A 21,557-nucleotide genomic window follows, 5' to 3' on the forward strand; every position below is an offset into this window, starting at 1 on the left:
GTGCGTGCGTACCTCTACCCCACCCTGACACAACACACAGAGAGTGAAGAAGTTGGCCACAAGTGCATGAAAAAGAGCGGAAGAGTGGAGATGAAACAGCAAAAGGAGCCAGAAAGGAAAAGGAGGGTGGAGGGAGAGGTTAAGGAAACACAATAACCTGGAAAGAGGGGGGTGGCCTTGTGGAGGGCAAGTAATGGCAGAAGGGATTATGGGAAGGTGGGAATGACCTGAGGAGGAGGTAACAAGCATTCTTTAAGCTACAGTCGGGAGAAAAGAGGAACCAATGAGAGGACGTGAGCAGTAAGCTTGGAGATGTCTTTTCCAGAGCTACATTCCACTGTTATTTCCGATTTGGATTTGTTGCGTATACTCCAGGAAGGTTAAATTGTGGTTTAAATGCATTTCCGAAACCATAAACTATCAGAGCAATCTCCAGTGTCAGGTTTCCGTTTCCGTTTAATGCTGAGGCCAAGTCGTTATTTAAATTGAGACAAACATTCGCAATAAGATGATAGACAAGTTCACTTTATTTCTAAAATTGATAAAGGATCAGAAACTCACTGTTCAGAACGCTCTGATGGTGCTCGTTACGGCTGCGATGTTGGAGACTTACCAATACCTGGCCTTTCGGTGTCCATGCTCTCCAGGCCTCAACCTTCCATACTCATTGATCTCCGTGGTGTTCCCGGCCATTCTGATCCTCGTTCTCGGCTTCTCCATGACTCGCAGGACATGGCGTCTCGCCACGGGCTGCTGTTATCGTGGGGAACAAGGAAACAGAAATCGGTGAGTTAGGGTTAGGGTCACAATCGCAGGTGGATCTTGTGTTATTAAATAATTAAATAAATAAATATGTTGACTTCTCAGTTCCTGCAATTGCTGTCAAATACGTACCTCATCTTGCCTCGTACATTGTTGTGAGTACCCTTGGTTGTTCAGTTGTAAGCTCACAGGGTAAGACCCTTGGTTGTTCAGTTGTAAGCTCACAGGGTAAGACCCTTGGTCGTTCAGTTGTAAGCTCACAGGGTAAGACCCTTTGTCGTTCAGTTGTAAGTTCACAGGGTAAAACCCTTGGTCGTTCAGTTGAGCTCACAGGGTAAGACCCTTGGTCGTTCAGTTGTAAGCTCACAGGGTAAGACCCTTGGTCGTTCACTTGTAAGCTCACAGGGTAAGACCCTTGGTCGTTCAGTTGTGAGCTCACAGGGTAAGACCCTTGGTGATTCAGACCTCCTATAATGACAGAAACAAATAAGAGTCAACCACAATGAGACACCACATTCATGAGCATCATATATAGACCAAACCAGTGTCCCCACCATGAAGGTCGTTAATGAGCGAGCTTGGGGGGGGGGGGGGTTTTACTGACAATGCAATAGTGATGCGATAGTTCCCCTGAGATGAACTCGACTTTCTGAAGACTATAATACAATCCTGAACGCTACCGCTTGCAGATGTGTTTGAAGCTACAACTTCGGGGATGCCAGACCAGGGTCCACACAACAAGCCACCACTTTGCCCTCAAAAAATGAAAACACGTCCATGGTAGTGCCGTGCACTTTAACCTGCAGACGACGTATAAACAAAGCCATGAGTAGGTTTACACGGTAGTAAACGATGTATGGTGAAGACCCATGTTCTGGAGTGTGTTCCCCCTTGACAGGCAAGACCTCTCTGGAAAAGGCATGGTGCACGTTTTGTGCTCGCTCTCTGCTCAGGCTCTGCTCGGCCCCTTCACCTGGATCGCGGTGGCTCTGCTCGATGGAACCTACTACACGTGCGCAGCGGTTGAGTTCTACAGAATCGGTTCCCAGATTCCACAAAGAGACAACGCCACTGTGCTGGCATGGCTGGCATCCATGCCCTGCGGGAATCTGAGCAAAGCAACTCCAGCGTCTGTGCGGGACCTGCAGACGGCTGTGTTGCGTGAACTGGTGGCACACTCTCAGGTGTGTAAAAAGATCGAGCACAAAGACATTTCTTCCGAACAATTGGTCCATCGTGTCTCACCCAGGACAGATGTTTTTCAGTTGATTTTCTCATTTTTCCCCCCAAGACCCCATCCATGACGTATCTTCTATCAAATGACGAGCCATTTCGTTCGTTTAAGACGTGGGCCTTAAATCAATCCGATACGATGCTATCTTACTATAATTCACCAAAGTCCGTCTGTCTGTCCGTCCGTCCGTCCGTCCGTCCGTTCCCATGTACCGCAAAAACGGCTGAACCGATCGCAACGAAATTTTGGGTGGATAATCCTGGGACCCCCTGGAGTAAAATAGGCCATATTGTTTTTCCAATTTCAGCTTTGGTCTCCAGCATTTTCAGGTTTGGACTCCCGCCTAACGTTTCTTATCCCGAGTAGTGAAAAAACGGCTGCACCGATCGCAACGATACACCTCCATGCCCGTGGGATTCCGACGGGTGATCCCACTGGTAATCATAATTTCCCAAACAAATTCCGATATACCCATTACATTATCAGGGGAAACAATGTGATGGCTTTTGATTTGCAAGAGATAAGGTGAGAAATAAATCCATGTGCACGTCACAATATATCGGTAAATATGACGTCACAGCAGATTAAGAGCACAGTTAATTGGGAGACGACGAGTGGAGGATATATTAAGTTCTGAATCAAAAACAAAGGTTCTGTAATATTAACAGTGAAATAAAGAATTGTGGAGACCAAATACTTTTGTCAATTTCTACTTTTGTTTGAGAGAATTGTGAGTTATTTGAAAAAAGTGCAAGGGTGCCAATATTTTTGGCACCACGTCAAAATCCAAGATGGCCGCCACCAAATATATGTCTGAACCTTGTGAGCGAAATATCTTGAAAAATAAGCGAAGTACCAACTTATAATCTGGTGTGTGGGTTTATCTAGGCATAAGGAAGAACCCTATTGAAAATTGGGTCGCCACGTCAAAATCCAAGATGGCCGCCGCCATGTATGTCTGATGCCATGAATGTCTGTTTACTGGTATGTTTAGGGTCATTGTCATGTTGCAAGGTCCACCTTCGGTTGAGCTTCAACTTTCCGACAGATGGCCTCACGTTATCCTCAAGCACCCTCTGGCACAATGAAGAATTCATAGTGGATTCTATGATGGTGAGCTGCCCAGGCCCTGATGCAGCAAAGCTGCCCCAAACCATAATATTTCCACCACCATGCTTTATAGTTGGTATCAGGTTGTTGTGGTCAAATGCTGTCTTTGGTTTTTGCCAAGCATGTCTTCTGGTACTGTGGCCAAATAGCTCTATGTTTGACTCATCTGTCCAGAGCACATTGTTCCAGAAGTGCTGGTCTTTGCCTCGGTGTTCATTGGGAAACTTTAGTCTTGCCCTGATGTTCTTTCTGGACAGCAAAGGTTTCCTCCTCGCACACCTCCCATGTAGATCAAATTTGTGCAGCCTCTTTCTAATGGTAGACTCGTGCACTTTGACATCAACAGTGGCAAGAGCTACCTGTAGGTCCCGTGATGACATTCTGGGGTTCTTAGAGACTTCGTTCAGCATCTTGCGGTCTGCTCTCGGGCTGAACTTGCTGGGGCGGCCTGGTCTGAACAAGTTGGCAGTTGTTTGGAATCTTCTCCACTTGTAGATGATCTTCCGGACAGTCGAATGATTGATTTCAAATTGTTTGGAGATCTTTTTAAATCCCTTTCCAGACTCGTAGGCATCTATAACCTTCTTTCTGAAGGCCTCAAAGAGCTCTTTTGATCTCGGCATGGTGATGCCGCACACTTCAACAACAAAGATCAAACCAAACTAAATGTCTGAGGTTTAAATGAGACAGGTTCCTCCAAGATCCTCTCTAACGATGTTCTAATCATTTGCACCTGAGCTGGTGCACCTCATTCTAATTTTAGGTATTTGAAGTAGTGATAAATGTAGGGGTGTACTTACTTTTTCCACATGCGAAATTTGCATTTATGTTTATTTAAATTATACAATGGGCTACAAAATGTAAATGTTTCATGATATTTGTTATATTATATCACCTTTATCTATCAATATTGTTGAAATGAAGATCAAATAGCTGTATGTTGAAATATGTTGAAAAAGTCAAAACTTTACATGGGGTGTAGTACTTACTTTTTCACGTGACTGTATATATCGGTTTTAGGCCTACCCATCAATGGTGAAGAATCACTTTAAAAATCCTCCGATGCAGATCCGAAGCCGAATCTTCACCAACATTGAATCATTTTGTTCTTGTCAAACACCGAACCTCTCCACCAAATTTCGTGTGAATCCGTTCAAAACTTATTGAGATATCCTGTTCGCAAACAAACAAACCGACAGACAGGGGTGAAAACACAACATCCATCCACCTTCGGGTGGAGGAGGTTTGTCATAGACTACGGATTTTTATGTTAAGAAAATAGGCCTTTTATGTTTTGAAAAGCGGAAATGTATTTTTTTTATGTGAAAAAATCCCGAAATATTTTTTTCCCCCGTTTTATTCATTTTTTATTATTACCAAGTTTTTCAGAAATCAGTCAAAAAAAGAACAAAAAATGGTAAGCTTTTTCCTGCACAACATTAAACACTCTGGGCTAGTAAACAGGTAAAAAATGACGTTCAGGTACCTTTATTGCAACCGCATTGTTTGATAAGTAGAGGACAAGAAGAAATTGACAAGACCCTTTTAGGAACGGTTAAAGTAGGTGTTTGAAATCATTATCTTGGTAATGTTCTCCTTGGTGTGGCGGTCGGTGAGGACGTTTCTGTAGACGGAGAAGGACCTTTCCACGTCGACGCCGACGATGGGGCAGTACCTCAAGAGGGGGATGTCAGCAAGCTTGACTCCAGCCGGCACACCAACCTCAGATCCGTGCTGATCTCCATCCAGGATCAAAGCCACTGTCCTCAGCACACCAATGTCGGGATTGCGCTGCAGCACCGCCTTGAACTTGGTGAGCAGGATCTCCTTACGGCAGCCTCGGATCTTTTCGAGCTCCTCCTTGGCCTGATCAAGGAGCTGGAAGGCCTTGGCCAGCTCCATGCCGGCCTCCTCCAGCTGCTTAAGGATCTTCGGGATGAACGACACGTGGGCATTTAAGAAGACCAAACTGAGCTTGATGTCCGCCTTTCCGAACAGGTCCTTGGCACTCCGGATTGCCATCGCGTCGTCATCGTTCAGCTGGTCCACAATGTCCTTGACAGCCTCGAAGTGCTCGGCGTAAAACACCGCGGCGTCGATCCACGTTCCCCACCGAGTCAGAATGGGCTCCGGGGGGAGAGAAAGATTGGGCTGCTGCTCCTTCCAAAAGACAACACGCGACGGGGCTTTGACTAACACCTTCATCGTCGTGGCAATCAGGTCGTTGACGTCCTTGAACATTTCTCGGACTGTCTCGCAGACACGGTGGAGCACGTGGGCAACGCAAGTCACATGCAGCAAGTCCGGGAAGAGTTCCTTCAGGGTATGGCCGGCCTTGATCATATAGGCCGCGGCGTCGCTGACGAGGACCTTGAGGCACTCCGGCTTGAAATCAGGCCAAAGATAGCGCAGCGTGTCATTGACTGCACGCACGATCTCCCCGGAGTTGGTCTTCTCCAGAAACATGCACTGGACGAGGTGGGGACGAAAGTACCCCTCCTTGGACAAGCGTCCCGCGATGATGTTGGCCACATATCGACCTGCCGAATTGGTCGTCTCGTCGACGGACAGCCAGATGGGCTGCTGTCCGAGGTCGGCACGGATCCCCGCCAAGGCCTCGTCGTAGCACTTGTCGAGGTAGTGCTTTCGAATCCAGCTTTCATCGGGGATCTGGAGAGTGATGTGCTTTTCCAGGAACGACCGGAGGGCAGTGTTTTCCAATTTCGACCATGGGATGCCAGCGGCCAGCATGGCCTGGCACAGCTCCTGAGCCATGATGTCGCACTTGTGCCTCTTTCCGCCACCAAAGTCCTCCATGGTGGCTTGCGTGACCGTCCTCTTCTTCTTCAAGGCCAAGTTGCTCTTGTGGCGGTCTCCTCGGACATGTTGGGCCAGCTCAGACTTCTGCTTCGCCCGGAAAGTCTTTTCACAAGCTCGACAGAAAGCCGTGTCACTCGACACGTACTTGAAGGTGGCCCCATCGCCGCCAGCGTTGAATTCCTTCAGCCACTTGTCACGAAGAGCAGCACTCATCTTGATAGGAGACTTGTTCACACTTTGTGTACACTCTCTCACTGTAGTACACCGCCTCACTGCTGTACACGCTGGGGACGCAAGTGGACGCAACGTTTTGTTTTTGAGATCGATCGCAGTTAAAAATTTCGATCGCAGTTACAAATTTCGATCGCAGTTTAAAATTTCGAAAAATTCCCTAATTTTTTTTAGCGTTGCCAGACATTTTCGCCCAAAAAGGGCATTTTATTTTATTTTTCCCAAAAAAGGGCGAAATTCTTTTTTTCTCCGAAAATAGCAAAATAATTTTTTTGCGCGCAAAAAGCCGTTTTATGTGAAAAAATATTTTTTATTTTTTCACATAAAAATCCGATGTGCAGACTCATAAGTCATCCACAACCTTTTGAAATATCATGCCACATACATATCGCTTTTAAGTTGTTTAATATGGTCACATTGGCCATCTTTTTATTATGATGGGTCAGTTTGGGGGAGGTGGGGAAAGGTCCAGCCAGTGTTTACAAAATGAAAGGAGGAGAAGATGGACCAAAATTCCCTCCGCATGTATGTACACAATAAATAGATGCAACTTCGCACGTGCACACACACACACACACACACACACACACACACACACACACACACACACACACACACACACACACACACACACACACACTAACGGTCTCGTGTGTCTGTCTCCAGCTGATGGGCTGGGTACTCGTGGGAATAGTCGGCATCGCAACCTTCGCTGTGGCCTGCTGCAGGATCACCAGATCACCAGTCGGCTTTATGCAGCTCGAGTACTGGAAGGCATACATTGAGGCCGAACAGGAGGCCTTCGAGGAGGCTACCAAGGAACATGTCCAAGAACTAGCCACGAGCAATGCACAAAAGTTCTTCACTTCCGGTGTGGACCCTAGGTCAGTAATTCGTCTGGCTTCACTCCATCTACGTTCTTCTCATGGTTGTCACTCGTCAGCCATGATCATTGTCCAGATCAGCCTAAAATTGCATTTAAGGCCTTCTTTCACTCTTCTTTGAGTTCCTTTTGAACACCTGCAGCTCATGTGATCACCAAATGGAGGTTTAAGGAATATCCGGTTATCTTGCTGGTTTCGTTGTTGACAATCCAGGAATGATCCATCCATCCGGAGACAATGTGCTGTTGATAGTCTGGGGTTCTGGTGGCGACTGTAGCTCTTGCTTATCAAGCACAAGCGCCTTCTGTAACCATAAAATTCCGGTCTTTAACACAAGATTTTGGACAGGGGATCGGGACGGAGGAATTTGGAAATTGGCCGAGGTACCTGCACACAACGGCCTAGTATTTTGAAAAGGATGGTGGGATTATTTAACGACCACAAGCGAATGGCAGAGGTGGTAGCAAATGGGCCAACCGGATTAACTTTCCCTCGCCACACCTGGCCCATCGATCCTATTTGGCTGATCAGGTTATGCATTTCCACTGGATGCCTCAGAACATCCAATCAGGACATTCCACTCCTCCAGTGGAAATGGACCCAAAATGGACATGCTGCCTTCTACACTTGTTGAACCTGGTTTATGACACGATATCTAATGGGTTCCTTGGGATAAATCACAACCTAGATACTATGGATACCAGCCATAATGGATACAAGGCATAATGGATACAAGGCATAATGGATAACAGCCATAATGGATACCAGACATAATGGATAACAGGCATAATGGATACCAGCCATAATGGATAACAGGCATAATGGATAACAGGCATAATGGATACCAGCCATAATGGATACCAGCTGTTGTGGAAAACCATTCAGGTCCACACAACTTTAGTCCAACGGTTTGGTTTAATTGCATTTAGATCATCACATCATTCCTGTAAAGTAGAAATACACAATAAGTATACGATGCGACATCTCATGGATCCATTCATATCATTCAATGCAAGCAAGCTAGATATTCTATAAAGGCGTACCGTTAACGAGGCTACCGATGTAACATGTCACAAGGGAGAAGTCTCGGAGCACCGTCGCAGCAACGGGTCTTATAGTCACGCCCCTAGCGGTGACAACGATGACAACGAGCAGCGAGCATCACCCCGGGTTCAGTACGAATACGATTTCACTACATTCTCCCCCCGTCAGAATTATACGGCCGCGTGGCTAAAAGCGAGTGAGCGTCAGCATGAATAGGGTGCGGAGTATCAGTCGACCCAACCGTATCGGGCCGGGCGGCGAATTTCTCTGCCAGCACGCGTTCGAAATTCCCCGGGTACGGCATCTCGTATCCCTGTGTCCCCGGCGTCAGAGGCGCCAACAGGGTCGGGTGACGAAGGGGGTAACTCCAAGTCGTCGGGCCCGGGCAGTCTCGACGAGGGGAGGGTCGGTGGACTGTCGGCGATGGGAGCGTCGGGAGAGGCCATAGTCTCATAGATGGGTTCGATCGGTTCGTCCGATTCCCTACTAAGGTCGTCGACCCCGCAAGGGGAAAGGTGACGAACGGAGACAGTAGTCTCACGGCCATCAGACGTCATCACACGAGCATGCTCAGGATTAGCCTGGAGAATCTGCACTTTGTCCACTAGGGGGTCGTACTTGCTCGCGCGAACCGCCCGTTTAAGGTAGGCCGGCCCGGGCCCAGCGAGCCAACTGGGCAAAGACCGTATACACCCCGAGCTCCTGGGGTGGTGGAAAAGTCGCTCGTGGGGAGTTTGGTTGGTTGCCGTACTCAGGAGAGCCCTGATTGAGTTCAACGCCGCAGGTAGCGACCAAGCCCATTTATCGAGGCCCCGGCCGAGGGTCCGGAGATGGAGCATGACGGCCCTCCAGATAATCCCGTTGAAGCGTTCGATCTGCCCATTAGCCTGGGGTCTGTACGGCGTGGTGTAACTAGACGCAATGTTGTTTTGGAGCAGATAGCTGCGCACCTCCTGAGACAAGAAGACCGCACCCCGGTCGGTATGGACATAGGCCGGGTAACCGAACATTGAGAACAAGTTCTGTAAGCATCGCATCACCGTGGCAGCAGTCATGTCCGCGCACGTATAAGCAAAGGGGAATCGTGAGTACTCATCAACGATAGTGAGCAGATAGCGAGAGCCGCTCGACACCGGCAATGGGCCCTTGAAATCCATCGCCAAGCGTTCCCACGGGCGTGTAGCCTTCACCAGAGTCCCCATGGGAGGGTTATAGAAACGCGGTTTGATTTCCGCGCAGATAGCGCAGTCGCGACAGATACGGCGGATATCGTCAATCGAGTAAGGGAGATTCCCACTCCGCACGAAATGAGCGAAACGCGTTACGCCGGGATGGCCCGCAGTGGCATGCAGCACCCGTAGGCCCTCCAAAGAGGTGATACCAGCACATGTAGCCGGGCGTGATAAGGCATCGGCGGCCTGGTTATCCTTCCCCGGGCGATATTTGATGGTGTAACAGAAGTCGGCGAGTTCGATACGCCAGCGAGTGATTTTCTCGTTCTTAATGCGCTGGGCGTGTAAGGTGTCGTACATGAACGCAACGCTTTGCTGGTCCGTGATGATTTGGAAGCTCCGCCCGAGTAGGTACGGGCGCCATCGCCGAATAGACTCGACGATCGCATACGCTTCCTTTTCAACGGACGAGTGCCTCCGCTCAGCGGAGGTAAGAGTCCGTGAAAAGAAAGCCACGGGACGCCCCCCTTGGGAGAGGGTCGCCGCGGTGGCCTGATCCGAGGCGTCACTTTCGAGGACGAACGAGCCGCTCTCGTCGATGGTCGCTACGGCGGCTCGGGCGATGTCGGTCCTAAGACCTTCAAAGGCCGTCAATGCGGCCGAACTCAGGGGAAAGGTGTCGCAGGCCACAAGGGGGCGAAGTTTCGCGGAGAAACTTTGCACCCATTTGGAGTAATGGGCAAACAGCCCAAGGGCGCGCTTCAGGGACGCCCGATCGCAGGGAGGGGCCATGTCGAGCAAAGGTCGCAGACGCTCCTTATCCGGAGAGACAGAGCCATGGGTCACGGTGTACCCCAGAAGATCTATCGTGCGTAGGGAGTATTGGCACTTATCCTCGTTCATAGTTAAGTGATACCGTTGCGCGACCTCAAGGAAGCGCTTCAGATTAGCATCATGGTGCCTGCCCTTGGTCATATCCACAAACCGTAAGGTTATCGAGGTAGACGAAAACATCGGTTAAGTGCTCCCGCGCAACGAGGTCATCCATGGCCCTCTGGAAACAAGCGACCCCGTTCGTTACCCCAAAAGGCAATCGTGTAAATTGGTACAACCGCTGCCCCGACTCGAAAGCGGTATAGATACGATCCGCCCTAGAGATAGGGATCTGGTGGTACGCACTACGGAGATCGAGAGTGCTATAGACCGAATACTGGGACACCTGTTGCACTAGCGCGTCCATCCCCGGAAGGGGGTAGGCATCCAGCTGTGTAAAGCGGTTAATCGTTTGGGAATAGTCGATTACCATGCGTTTGCGATGGGCCTCGCTGCGCACCACCAAGACCTGGGCGCGCCACGGCGACCTACTAGGTTCTATGATGCCGTCTTTCAAGAGCTGAGCCGTTTCGTCCGCAATGAATTGCATGTCCGCACGAGAGTAGCGTCGTGATTTTACCGCGACAGGGGTGCAGTCGGAGGTTAGATTGGGGAACAGCGAAAGCGGCCGGACGTCCATTTGCGCTAGGACGCACACCGTTAGTGCGTCGTCCGCCCCCACAACAAGAGTGTCAGGCCCACCGAACTCCATTACCAGACGTCCATGCAGCTTAAGAAAATCGTGTCCTAGCAGAATATCAGCACATAATGCGGGTAAAACCATAAGGTGTACATCAGGGAAAACCCGTCCCTTTAGCACGAGTTTCAATCGGCATTCCCCCTTCGTGCTGAGCCGAAGTCCCTGGGAAGCCATGAAGATCCGTCTCGTAGACCGCCCGATCCGCCATCCATGCCTGAGCACAAGTCGCTGGTCGATAAAACTATCCGTAGATCCTGTATCCACCAAGGCCCGAACACAATGGCCCTCAACCATAAGGGGAATAAGGGCTTGAGCCAGGCCAGACGAGGCTGCTGGGAGCGGGACTGAGCCCCCCGAATGGGTCGGACCAGCCTCGCGGGTGGATCCTACACCAGCAGCAGTTTTGCGGTCGTGGCCGGAGTCTGCGTTGACCATGGGGAATCCATTATCGTCATCAGAGGGCTTTCCCCAGCATTCCGGTGTTTCGCGATTCAAAATCCGACAATTCTGACGAGAAAAGGCCTCCGTAGTATTTGACATCGCCTTTTGACACTTCTGGCAGAAAAAGGCTTCCGTAGTATCCGAAATCGCCTTTTGACATTTTTGGTCGCTTTGACAAAAGGCTTCCGTAGTATTCGAAATCGCCTTTTGACATTTTTGGTCGCTTTGACGAAAGGCCTCCGTAGTATTTGAAAGCTGCCTTAACTCTTTTGTCGGGGTGGGGGCCGCTGTTAGCTCGTGGACGACTCGAGGAGTACGAGGGGCTTGGCGAAGTGTCAAAGCCCCTTGCGTGGCCCGAAGTTTGGCCAAGGACACGGCCTTTGTGCCCGATGGAGAATGAGACGGTGGTGGCTGTCCGGTGGCGCCGCCCGCCAAGGACGTCTGAGCGCCCAGCGGGCCGCAGAGAGGGGCCCTCCCCTTCGAAGTCGGGTAAGGCGCCGGGTGTCGGGCTGGGCTCGTGGGCTCCGCTATGAGCCCGTTCAAGGTCGCTGCGCCCGCGCGACCACGACTGCGCGAGTCGAAGTGCCGCGAGCCGCGTGCCGTTTTCTTGCACACTTTCGCGTAATGTCCCTTTAGCGAGCACAAATGGCATATAGCGTCACGTGCCGGACACACGACCCGGGCATGACGAGGCCCTCCACAAAAAAAACATGCGGCCCCGCGCATGGCCTTGGGTCTGCTGGTCGTAACGGCAGCCGTCAGGGCTGGGTCATCCTCCGGAGCATCCCGGAGTTCAGCGAGCGGATCCACGTCCTCGACGGTAGCACTCTCCGGCCGGGCGTGTAGTGAGGTGCCCGCCAAAAGGCGCGTGCGATCATAAGCGTTCGATTGCATCCGCGCTTCAGTATATACTGTCGCTTGCTCAAGCGCCGTAGCGAAGGTCAGGTCGGTCTTCTCCAAGAGTTTGAGTCGTAGTTCCTGGGAGGAGACCCCTGCTATGAAGGCATCTAAAAGACGATCATCCTGAGCCTGCGCGGGAGTCCGTGGCTCCCTGACGCTGTCCAGCAAAAGCTGCCGGAGCTCCTGGGCGTAATGGTCCATTGCTTCGTTGGGTTGCTGACGTCGCGTTTGCAGCAAATAACGTGCATACACCGGGCTTTTTTCTTTTATGTATAGCCGCTTGAGCTCCGCGATGGTAAGATCATACGTCGTGCATTGAGCGATCGCGTGGTAGACCCGGTAGTCGATTTTTGAGTGTAAAATCGCTAGCTTCGCGGCAGCCGTCGGAGCGGTCTCAGGCTCAGCAAAGAGATGCTCCAGTTGTCGGAGCCAGTGCTTCAGCTGCAAGCCTCCGTCCGTGGCTTGTGGGTCGGCGCTGAAGATGGACACCGTCAGCGTCTTGTTGCCAGCCATGTCTGCAGATCCTAAATGCAATTAAGTGTTGTGGAAAACCATTCAGGTCCACACAACTTTAGTCCAACGGTTTGGTTTAATTGCATTTAGATCATCACATCATTCCTGTAAAGTAGAAATACACAATAAGTATACGATGCGACATCTCATGGATCCATTCATATCATTCAATGCAAGCAAGCTAGATATTCTATAAAGGCGTACCGTTAACGAGGCTACCGATGTAACATGTCTCAAGGGAGAAGTCTCGGAGCACCGTCGGAGCACCGTCGCAGCAACGGGTCTTATAGTCACGCCCCTAGCGGTGACAACGATGACAACGAGCAGCGAGCATCACCCCGGGTTCAGTACGAATACGATTTCACTACACCAGCCATAATGGATAACAGGCATAATGGATAACAGGCATAATGGATACCAGCCATAATGGATAACAGGCATAATGGATAACAGGCATAATGGATACAAGGCATAATGGATAACAGCCATAATGGATACCAGCCATAATGGATACCAGCCATAATGGATAACAGGCATAATGGATACCAGCCATAATGGATAACAGGCATAATGGATACAAGGCATAATGGATACCAGCCATAATGGATAACAGGCATAATGGATAACAGGCATAATGGATACAAGGCATAATGGATACCAGCCATAATGGATAACAGGCATAATGGATACAAGGCATAATGGATACCAGCCATAATGGATAACAGGCATAATGGATACAAGGCATAATGGATACCAGCCATAATGGATAACAGGCATAATGGATACAAGGCATAATGGATACCAGCCATAATGGATAACAGGCATAATGGATACAAGGCATAATGGATACCAGCCATAATGGATAACAGGCATAATGGATACAAGGCATAATGGATACCAGACATAATGGATACCAGACATAATGGATAACAGGCATAATGGATAACAGCCATAATGGATAACAGGCATAATGGATACCAGACATAATGGATAACAGCCATAATGGATACAAGGCATAATGGATACCAGCCATAATGGATACCAGGCATAATGGATACCAGACATAATGGATAACAGCCATAATGGATACCAGCCAAAATGGATACCAGCCATAATGGATAACAGGCATAATTGACACCAGGCATAATGGATAACAGGCATAATGGATACCAGCCAAAATGGATACCAGCCATAATGGATAACAGGCATAATGGATAACAGGCATAATGGATAACAGGCATAATGGATAACAGGCATAATGGATAACAGGCATAATGGATAACAGGCATAATGGATAACAGGCATAATGGATAACAGGCATAATGGATAACAGGCATAATGGATAACAGGCATAATGGATACCAGCCAAAATGGATACCAGCCAAAATGGATACCAGCCATAATGGATACCAGACATAATGGATAACAGGCATAATGGATAACAGGCATAATGGATAACAGGAATAATGGATAACAGGCATAATGGATAACAGGCATAATGGATAACAGGCATAATGGATAACAGGCATAATGGATACCTGGCATAATGGATAACAGGCATAATGGATAACAGGCATAATGGATAACAGCCATAATGGATACCAGCCAAAATGGATACCTGGCATAATGGATAATAGGCATAATGGATAACAGGCATAATGGATACCAGCCAAAATGGATACCAGCCAAAATGGATACCAGGCATAATGGATAACAGGCATAATGGATAACAGGCATAATGGATAACAGGCATAATGGATAACAGGCATAATGGATAACAGGCATAATGGATAACAGGCATAATGGATAACAGGCATAATGGATAACAGGCATAATGGATAACAGCATAATGGATAACAGCATAATGGATAACAGGCATAATGGATAACAGGCATAATGGATAACAGGCATAATGGATAACAGGCATAATGGATAATAGGCATAATGGATAACAGGTATAATGGATAACAGGCATAATGGATAACAGGCATAATGGATAACAGGCATAATGGATAACAGGCATAATGGATAACAGGCATAATGGATAACCGGCAAAATGGATACCAGCCATAATTGATACCAGACATAATTGATACCAGGCATAATTGATACCAGGCATAATTGATACCAGGCATAATGGATAACAGCCATAATGGATACCAGCCATAATGGATACCAGCCATAATGGATAACAGGCATAATGGATAACAGGCATAATGGATACCAGCCATAATGGATAACAGGCATAATGGATACAAGGCATAATGGATACCAGCCATAATGGATAACAGGCATAATGGATAACAGGCATAATGGATACAAGGCATAATGGATACCAGCCATAATGGATAACAGGCATAATGGATACAAGGCATAATGGATACCAGCCATAATGGATAACAGGCATAATGGATACAAGGCATAATGGATACCAGCCATAATGGATAACAGGCATAATGGATACAAGGCATAATGGATACCAGCCATAATGGATAACAGGCATAATGGATACAAGGCATAATGGATACCAGCCATAATGGATAACAGGCATAATGGATACCAGACATAATGGATAACAGGCATAATGGATAACAGCCATAATGGATAACAGGCATAATGGATACCAGACATAATGGATAACAGCCATAATGGATACAAGGCATAATGGATACCAGCCATAATGGATACCAGGCATAATGGATACCAGACATAATGGATAACAGCCATAATGGATACCAGCCAAAATGGATACCAGCCATAATGGATAACAGGCATAATTGACACCAGGCATAATGGATAACAGGCATAATGGATACCAGCCAAAATGGATACCAGCCATAATGGATAACAGGCATAATGGATAACAGGCATAATGGATAACAGGCATAATGGATAACAGGCATAATGGATAACAGGCATAATGGATAACAGGCATAATGGATAACAGGCATAATGGATAACAGGCATAATGGATAACAGGCATAATGGATAACAGGCATAATGGATACCAGCCAAAATGGATACCAGCCAAAATGGATACCAGCCATAATGGATACCAGACATAATGGATAACAGGCATAATGGATAACAGGCATAATGGATAACAGGAATAATGGATAACAGGCATAATGGATAACAGGCATAATGGATAACAGGCATAATGGATAACAGGCATAATGGATACCTGGCATAATGGATAACAGGCATAATGGATAACAGGCATAATGGATAACAGGCATAATGGATACCAGCCAAAATGGATACCTGGCATAATGGATAATAGGCATAATGGATAACAGGCATAATGGATACCAGCCAAAATGGATACCAGCCAAAATGGATACCAGGCATAATGGATACCTGGCATAATGGATAACAGGCATAATGGATAACAGGCATAATGGATAACAGGCATAATGGATAACAGGCATAATGGATAACAGGCATAATGGATAACAGGCATAATGGATAACAGGCATAATGGATAACAGGCATAATGGATAACAGGCATAATGCATAACAGGCATAATGGATAACAGGCATAATGGATAACAGGCATAATGGATAACAGGCATAATGGATAACAGGCATAATGGATAACAGGTATAATGAATAACAGGCATAATGGATAACAGGCATAATGGATAACAGGCATAATGGATAACAGGCATAATGGATAACAGGCATAATGGATAACCGGCAAAATGGATACCAGCCATAATTGATACCAGACATAATTGATACCAGGCATAATTGATACCAGGCATAATTGATACCAGGCATAATTGATACCAGGCATAATTGATACCAGCCATAATTGATACCAGGCATAATGGATACCAGGCATAATTGATACCAGGCATAATTGATACCAGGCATAATGGATACCAGGCATAATGGATACCAGGCATAATGGATACCAGGCATAATTGATACCAGCCATAATGGATACCAGCCATAATTGATACCAGCCATAATTGATACCAGCCATAATTGATGCCAGCCACAATTTATGCCAGGCATAATTGATGCCAGGCATAATTGATGCCAGGCATAATTGATACCAGGCATAATTGATACCAGGCATAATTGATACCAGCCATAATTGATACCAGCCATAATTGATACCAGGCATAATTGATGCCAGGCATAATTGATGCCAGGCATAATTGATACCAGCCATAATGGATACCAGCCATAATTGATACCAGGCATAATTGATACCAGCCATAATGGATACCAGCCATAATTGATACCAGCCATAATTGATACCAGGCATAATTGATACCAGGCATAATTGATACCAGGCATAATTGATACCAGGCATAATTGATACCAGCCATAATTGATACCAGCCATAATTGATACCAGGCATAATTGATGCCAGGCATAATTGATGCCAGGCATAATTGATACCAGGCATAATTGATACCAGCCATAATGGATACCAGCCATAATTGATACCAGCCATAATTGATACCAGGCATAGTTGAAACCAGGCATAATTGATACCAGGCATAATTGATACCAGGAATAATTGATAGCAGCCATAATTGATACCAGCCATAATTGATACCAGGCATAATTGATACCAGGAATAATTGATAGCAGCCATAATTGATACCAGCCATAATGGATACCAGCCATAATGGATACCAGCCATAATTGATACCAGGCATAATTGATACCAGGCATAATTGATACCAGCCATAATTGATACCAGCCATCATTGATACCAGCCATCATTGATACCAGCCATAATTGATACCAGCCATAATTGATACCAGCCATAATTGATACCAGCCATAATGGATACCAGCCATAATGGATACCAGCCATAATGGATACCAGCCATAATTGATACCTGGCATAATTGATACCAGCCATAATTGATACCAACCATAATGGATACTAGCCATAATGGATACCAGCCATAATGGATACCAGCCATAATTGATACCAGCCATAACTGATACCAGCCATAACGGATACCAACCATAATTGATACCAGGCATAATTGATACCAACCATAATGGATACCAGCCATAATTGATACCAGGCATAATTGATACCAGCCATAATGGATACCAACCATAATTTATACCAGGCATAATTGATACCAGCCATAATGGATACCAGCCATAATGGATACCAGCCATAATGGATACCAGCCATAATTGATGCCAGGCATAATTGATACCAGGCATAATTGATACCAGGCATAATTGATACCAGGCATAATTGATACCAGGCATAATTGATACCAGGCATAATTGATACCAGCCATAATGGATACCAGCCATAATGGATACCAGCCATAATGGATATCCAGGCATAATCAATGATAACACAACCTATGATGGCTGTACAAATCACCTGGGTACCTCACAGGACACGCATGGACTCTTCCTCCAATCTTGGGCCCCGATATATGGTCATAATTACATACCTGGGTCATAATTGGACCACAACACTTGGAGCAAGTCGTCAGTCTAATCGGTGTGTGTGCAGATATGGGTTATCCGCACACCATGTTCCAAACCAAATTAGACACCGTACAAAGGTGACTTGCCTTCCAATGACCCTCTACCTTAGCCTTTGGAGAAAGCACTGGGCACGTGTGCACATGGTCACATAATGCAGATCATTTGCTCGTTTATCGTTGGCTTTTCACTTTATTTGTACCGTTCTTTTCCACTGTTTGTAAATACCTTTTGCTCATTGAGGTGAAAATATAAACATGAAGTTTGAGTATAACATGATCCTCTCCACACACATTAACATCAGTCATGCCATGGGGGTGGCCCGTTAGCAAGCGGCTGGCTGTATCTTGCTGTCGCTTTTCAAGTCAGCTGTTCCGTAACAACCACTTGGTTTCAATACGTAGTCAAGGCTCATGGAAGAATTTATACACTGAACGGATCAAGACGTAACAGGACAAATGGAACAGGAGCGAGAGGGGGGAAACACCAACAGCAGAGTTGAAGGCCAATATGGAGGGAGACTTGGACAAACAATGGGTGTGGGGAGGAATGGGGGTCAGGAGAGGTTGATGTGGATACAGAAGGAAGCTCACAGAAGGGAAACAGTGGAAGTTTGGAAGGAGAAGGGCTTGGGGTGGGTAGAGTATGGGGGTTAACGAGGGTAGAAAAGATCATGGTTTTGGATTGGGGATGAACTGAGATGGTGGTGAACAACTGGTTTGAATACCTGGAGGGAATAATGAGATTGAAGAGGATATGGAAGTTGGTTCTACAGATGGGAGGAACGAATGAGTGGAGGTGAACTATGATCCTAGATTTTGATAGTTTCACCAGAAAGGAGTTGATGGTGGACCGTTGACACCCAGCAGAAACGTGGGGGAAGGGCCAAAGCACAAAAGGGATAGCACAGAGGGGAAGGGTGAAAGACCATAAATGAGACAGTAGAAGACAGAGACCACTGACCTGTCTGCGGAGAAGTGACAGACTCATGGACTCAGCTTCATTGCGGGAGATTCCAATGATCTTCAAATCCTTGGTTTTTATGCCGTCAGGCTGAGCAAGGCGAGGCTTGGGAGCCAGCCCAGAGGGTTGCTCCATCAATTTATGGTTAGAGCCTTGTAGATGGAAAGGAGTTCAGGTGTGCCAAGGAAAGGCTTTCTTTGTTTGACGGAGGATGCCGAGTCAGCGACTGGTTGTGGAGGCCAACTTTGAAATGTGATTTGCCCAAGAGAGATCATGGCAGACAGTGAGACCCAATATTTTTTTCTCAGCAACTGTTGGCCTGATGGCCACGAAATTTTCACCATACGAGCACCTACTCATGTAGAATATGTTAATGATAATGATGACGTCATAAGTCATGTGGTACAGGCGCCATCTTGGAAAAACCGAAAAATGTTGCACCTCTATTTCTCCAAAATCGCTGCATGGATAAAATTGAAACATGGCTCATTGTCAAGTACTCCCCTTGGGAAATAAGATATGTTAATGATGATGTCATCGGTGCCTTTGTTATGACGTCATAATTCGACAAGTACAACACTTATCCGATCATTGTGAATTTTTTTTCTCAGCAACTGTTGGCCTGATGGCCACGAAATTTTCACCATAGGAGCACCTCCTCATGTAGAATATTTAATGATAATGATGACGTCATAGGTCATGTGGTACAGGCGCCATCTTGGAAAAACCGAAAAATGTTGAACCTCTATTTCTCCAAAACCGCTGCATGGAAAAAGTTGAAACATGGCTCATTGTAAAGAACTCCATATGGGGAATGTCGTTAATGATGACGTCATTGGTGCCATAATTATGACGTCATAATTCGACAGGGACAACACTTAGTCTGATCAGTTTGAAATGTATTGAGCGTGATCTATGCAACAATTATGTTCGAGAATATAAATTTATGATGTCATCGCTCACGTGGTCTGGCAGCCATATTAGATCAAAGAAAAAAAAATGTTCAAAAACAGAAGAGTTGGCTCACAAAAAGTTGACTGCGCAGGGTAAGTATTCTATGAATACCATCTAGTTTAAACGTTTGTGATTTGCTTTTCATCTTCCATTCGACAAACACTCTTCAGCGATTGGCGATTAACTTTGAACAGGTGATCATCGCAGGATTAGCGATTCGACACGCGTCTAACTCTTAAACGCCTTTCGTGAATTCGGCTCCAATCGTTTACCTTGGATACCACCCGCCATGTTGTAAAGCAGTACCGAGCACTCCGTGCACGGTGCAGTGAGTGCTACCTGGGAGCTTTGGTGATGAAATACACCCCATGTCGGAACTCGCCATGTGATGTCATAAATTATGACGTCATTGTGCATGCAATTTACTTCAGTTCATATCTCACCTTTCAGTAAAGGGTTTATTGAACCCACATCGGAGAGCTGGGATGCCGTGACACACCTGTACACGTTCTCTCCAGAAAACTTCTACTACAGTGTGCTCCATGAGTGGGCAGCGTCACCTGGCAAGCACGGTTCAGGTGCAGGTAGCATCTGCGAAACGTTGACCTTTGTGGACGGACGACTCCCACCTCGTCAGCGCATGGATCCTTCAGACGTCGAAGAACTTGAAGTTTTGATCGATGAGAACACTGGGAGAGAAGCAGGTGTTTGAAAGCAGGACACTCTCTCACCTTTCCTCTCACCTTTGGGTGAACCAATCTAAAATAAACACAAACATTTTGGTTATCAGCCAGGTTTACAAACTTTTATTTATCCATTTGTTTCTTATAACGATGTTTTTTGAATCTTATTAGTTATTAGAATATCAGGACCGTCGCTTCGCTGACAATAATATCAATCTTTGTGTAATTACCAAAAACAGAAGATTTTGTTATTAATGGGAAAATACAATTAGGCGGTGTATAAATCCCGGCTTAGCTATACGAGGAGATTGTTAATGATATATTAATCACAGACCTTTAGATGATGAATTGTGAATAATATACAACACACCAAGAGGAAGAGCAAAATAAAAATAATTTCTCAGCCTCCTCTTCTTCTTCCTTTTGCCGCAACTATCTGGATACGTATTGGGCAAGGTAGGCCTTGCCAAGAAAAAACCCTGAGGTCTCCTCGGTCGTCTCTGGCTTTGTGTAATTGTGAGAAAGAAAAATTGGGCTTTCCGTTTCCTCAGCATAGTTGTGATGGTAATCTATAGAGGAAGAACAAAAAATAGGATCGCGGGTCCTGAAGCTCACCTGGATCAGGAGCACCAGTCACTCAAATCCCCCGCAGACCACCATAGACCCTGATATTTTTAATGCCGTGAACAAACCCTGGTAAACCACGGGTGATGAAGGTTGTGGTCACGTTTTGTCAAAATCGGGTGTGTAGTTTCAGAAAAGAAAGCAAATTCCTCTTTTGGGGGGGGGG

At 46.6% G+C, this 21,557-nt stretch overlaps 1 protein-coding gene across 1 annotated transcript; it reads left to right on the forward strand.

Moving 5' to 3' along the window:
* Nucleotides 1-478: 478 nt before the first annotated feature.
* Nucleotides 479-20,796, forward strand: LOC137428413 (calcium homeostasis modulator protein 6-like). The gene is made up of 4 exons (XM_068118335.2): nucleotides 479-786; nucleotides 1,661-1,946; nucleotides 6,824-7,041; nucleotides 20,535-20,796. The coding sequence occupies exons 1-4, from the start codon at nucleotides 509-511 to the stop codon at nucleotides 20,794-20,796; spliced, it is 1,044 nt and encodes a 347-aa protein (XP_067974436.2). The 5' UTR covers nucleotides 479-508.
* Nucleotides 20,797-21,557: the final 761 nt, after the last annotated feature.

The sequence above is a fragment of the Myxine glutinosa genome, chromosome 5, assembly GCF_964187855.1.
Source record: "Myxine glutinosa chromosome 5, kmMyxGlut1.1, whole genome shotgun sequence".
Lineage (NCBI taxonomy): Eukaryota > Metazoa > Chordata > Myxini > Myxiniformes > Myxinidae > Myxine > Myxine glutinosa.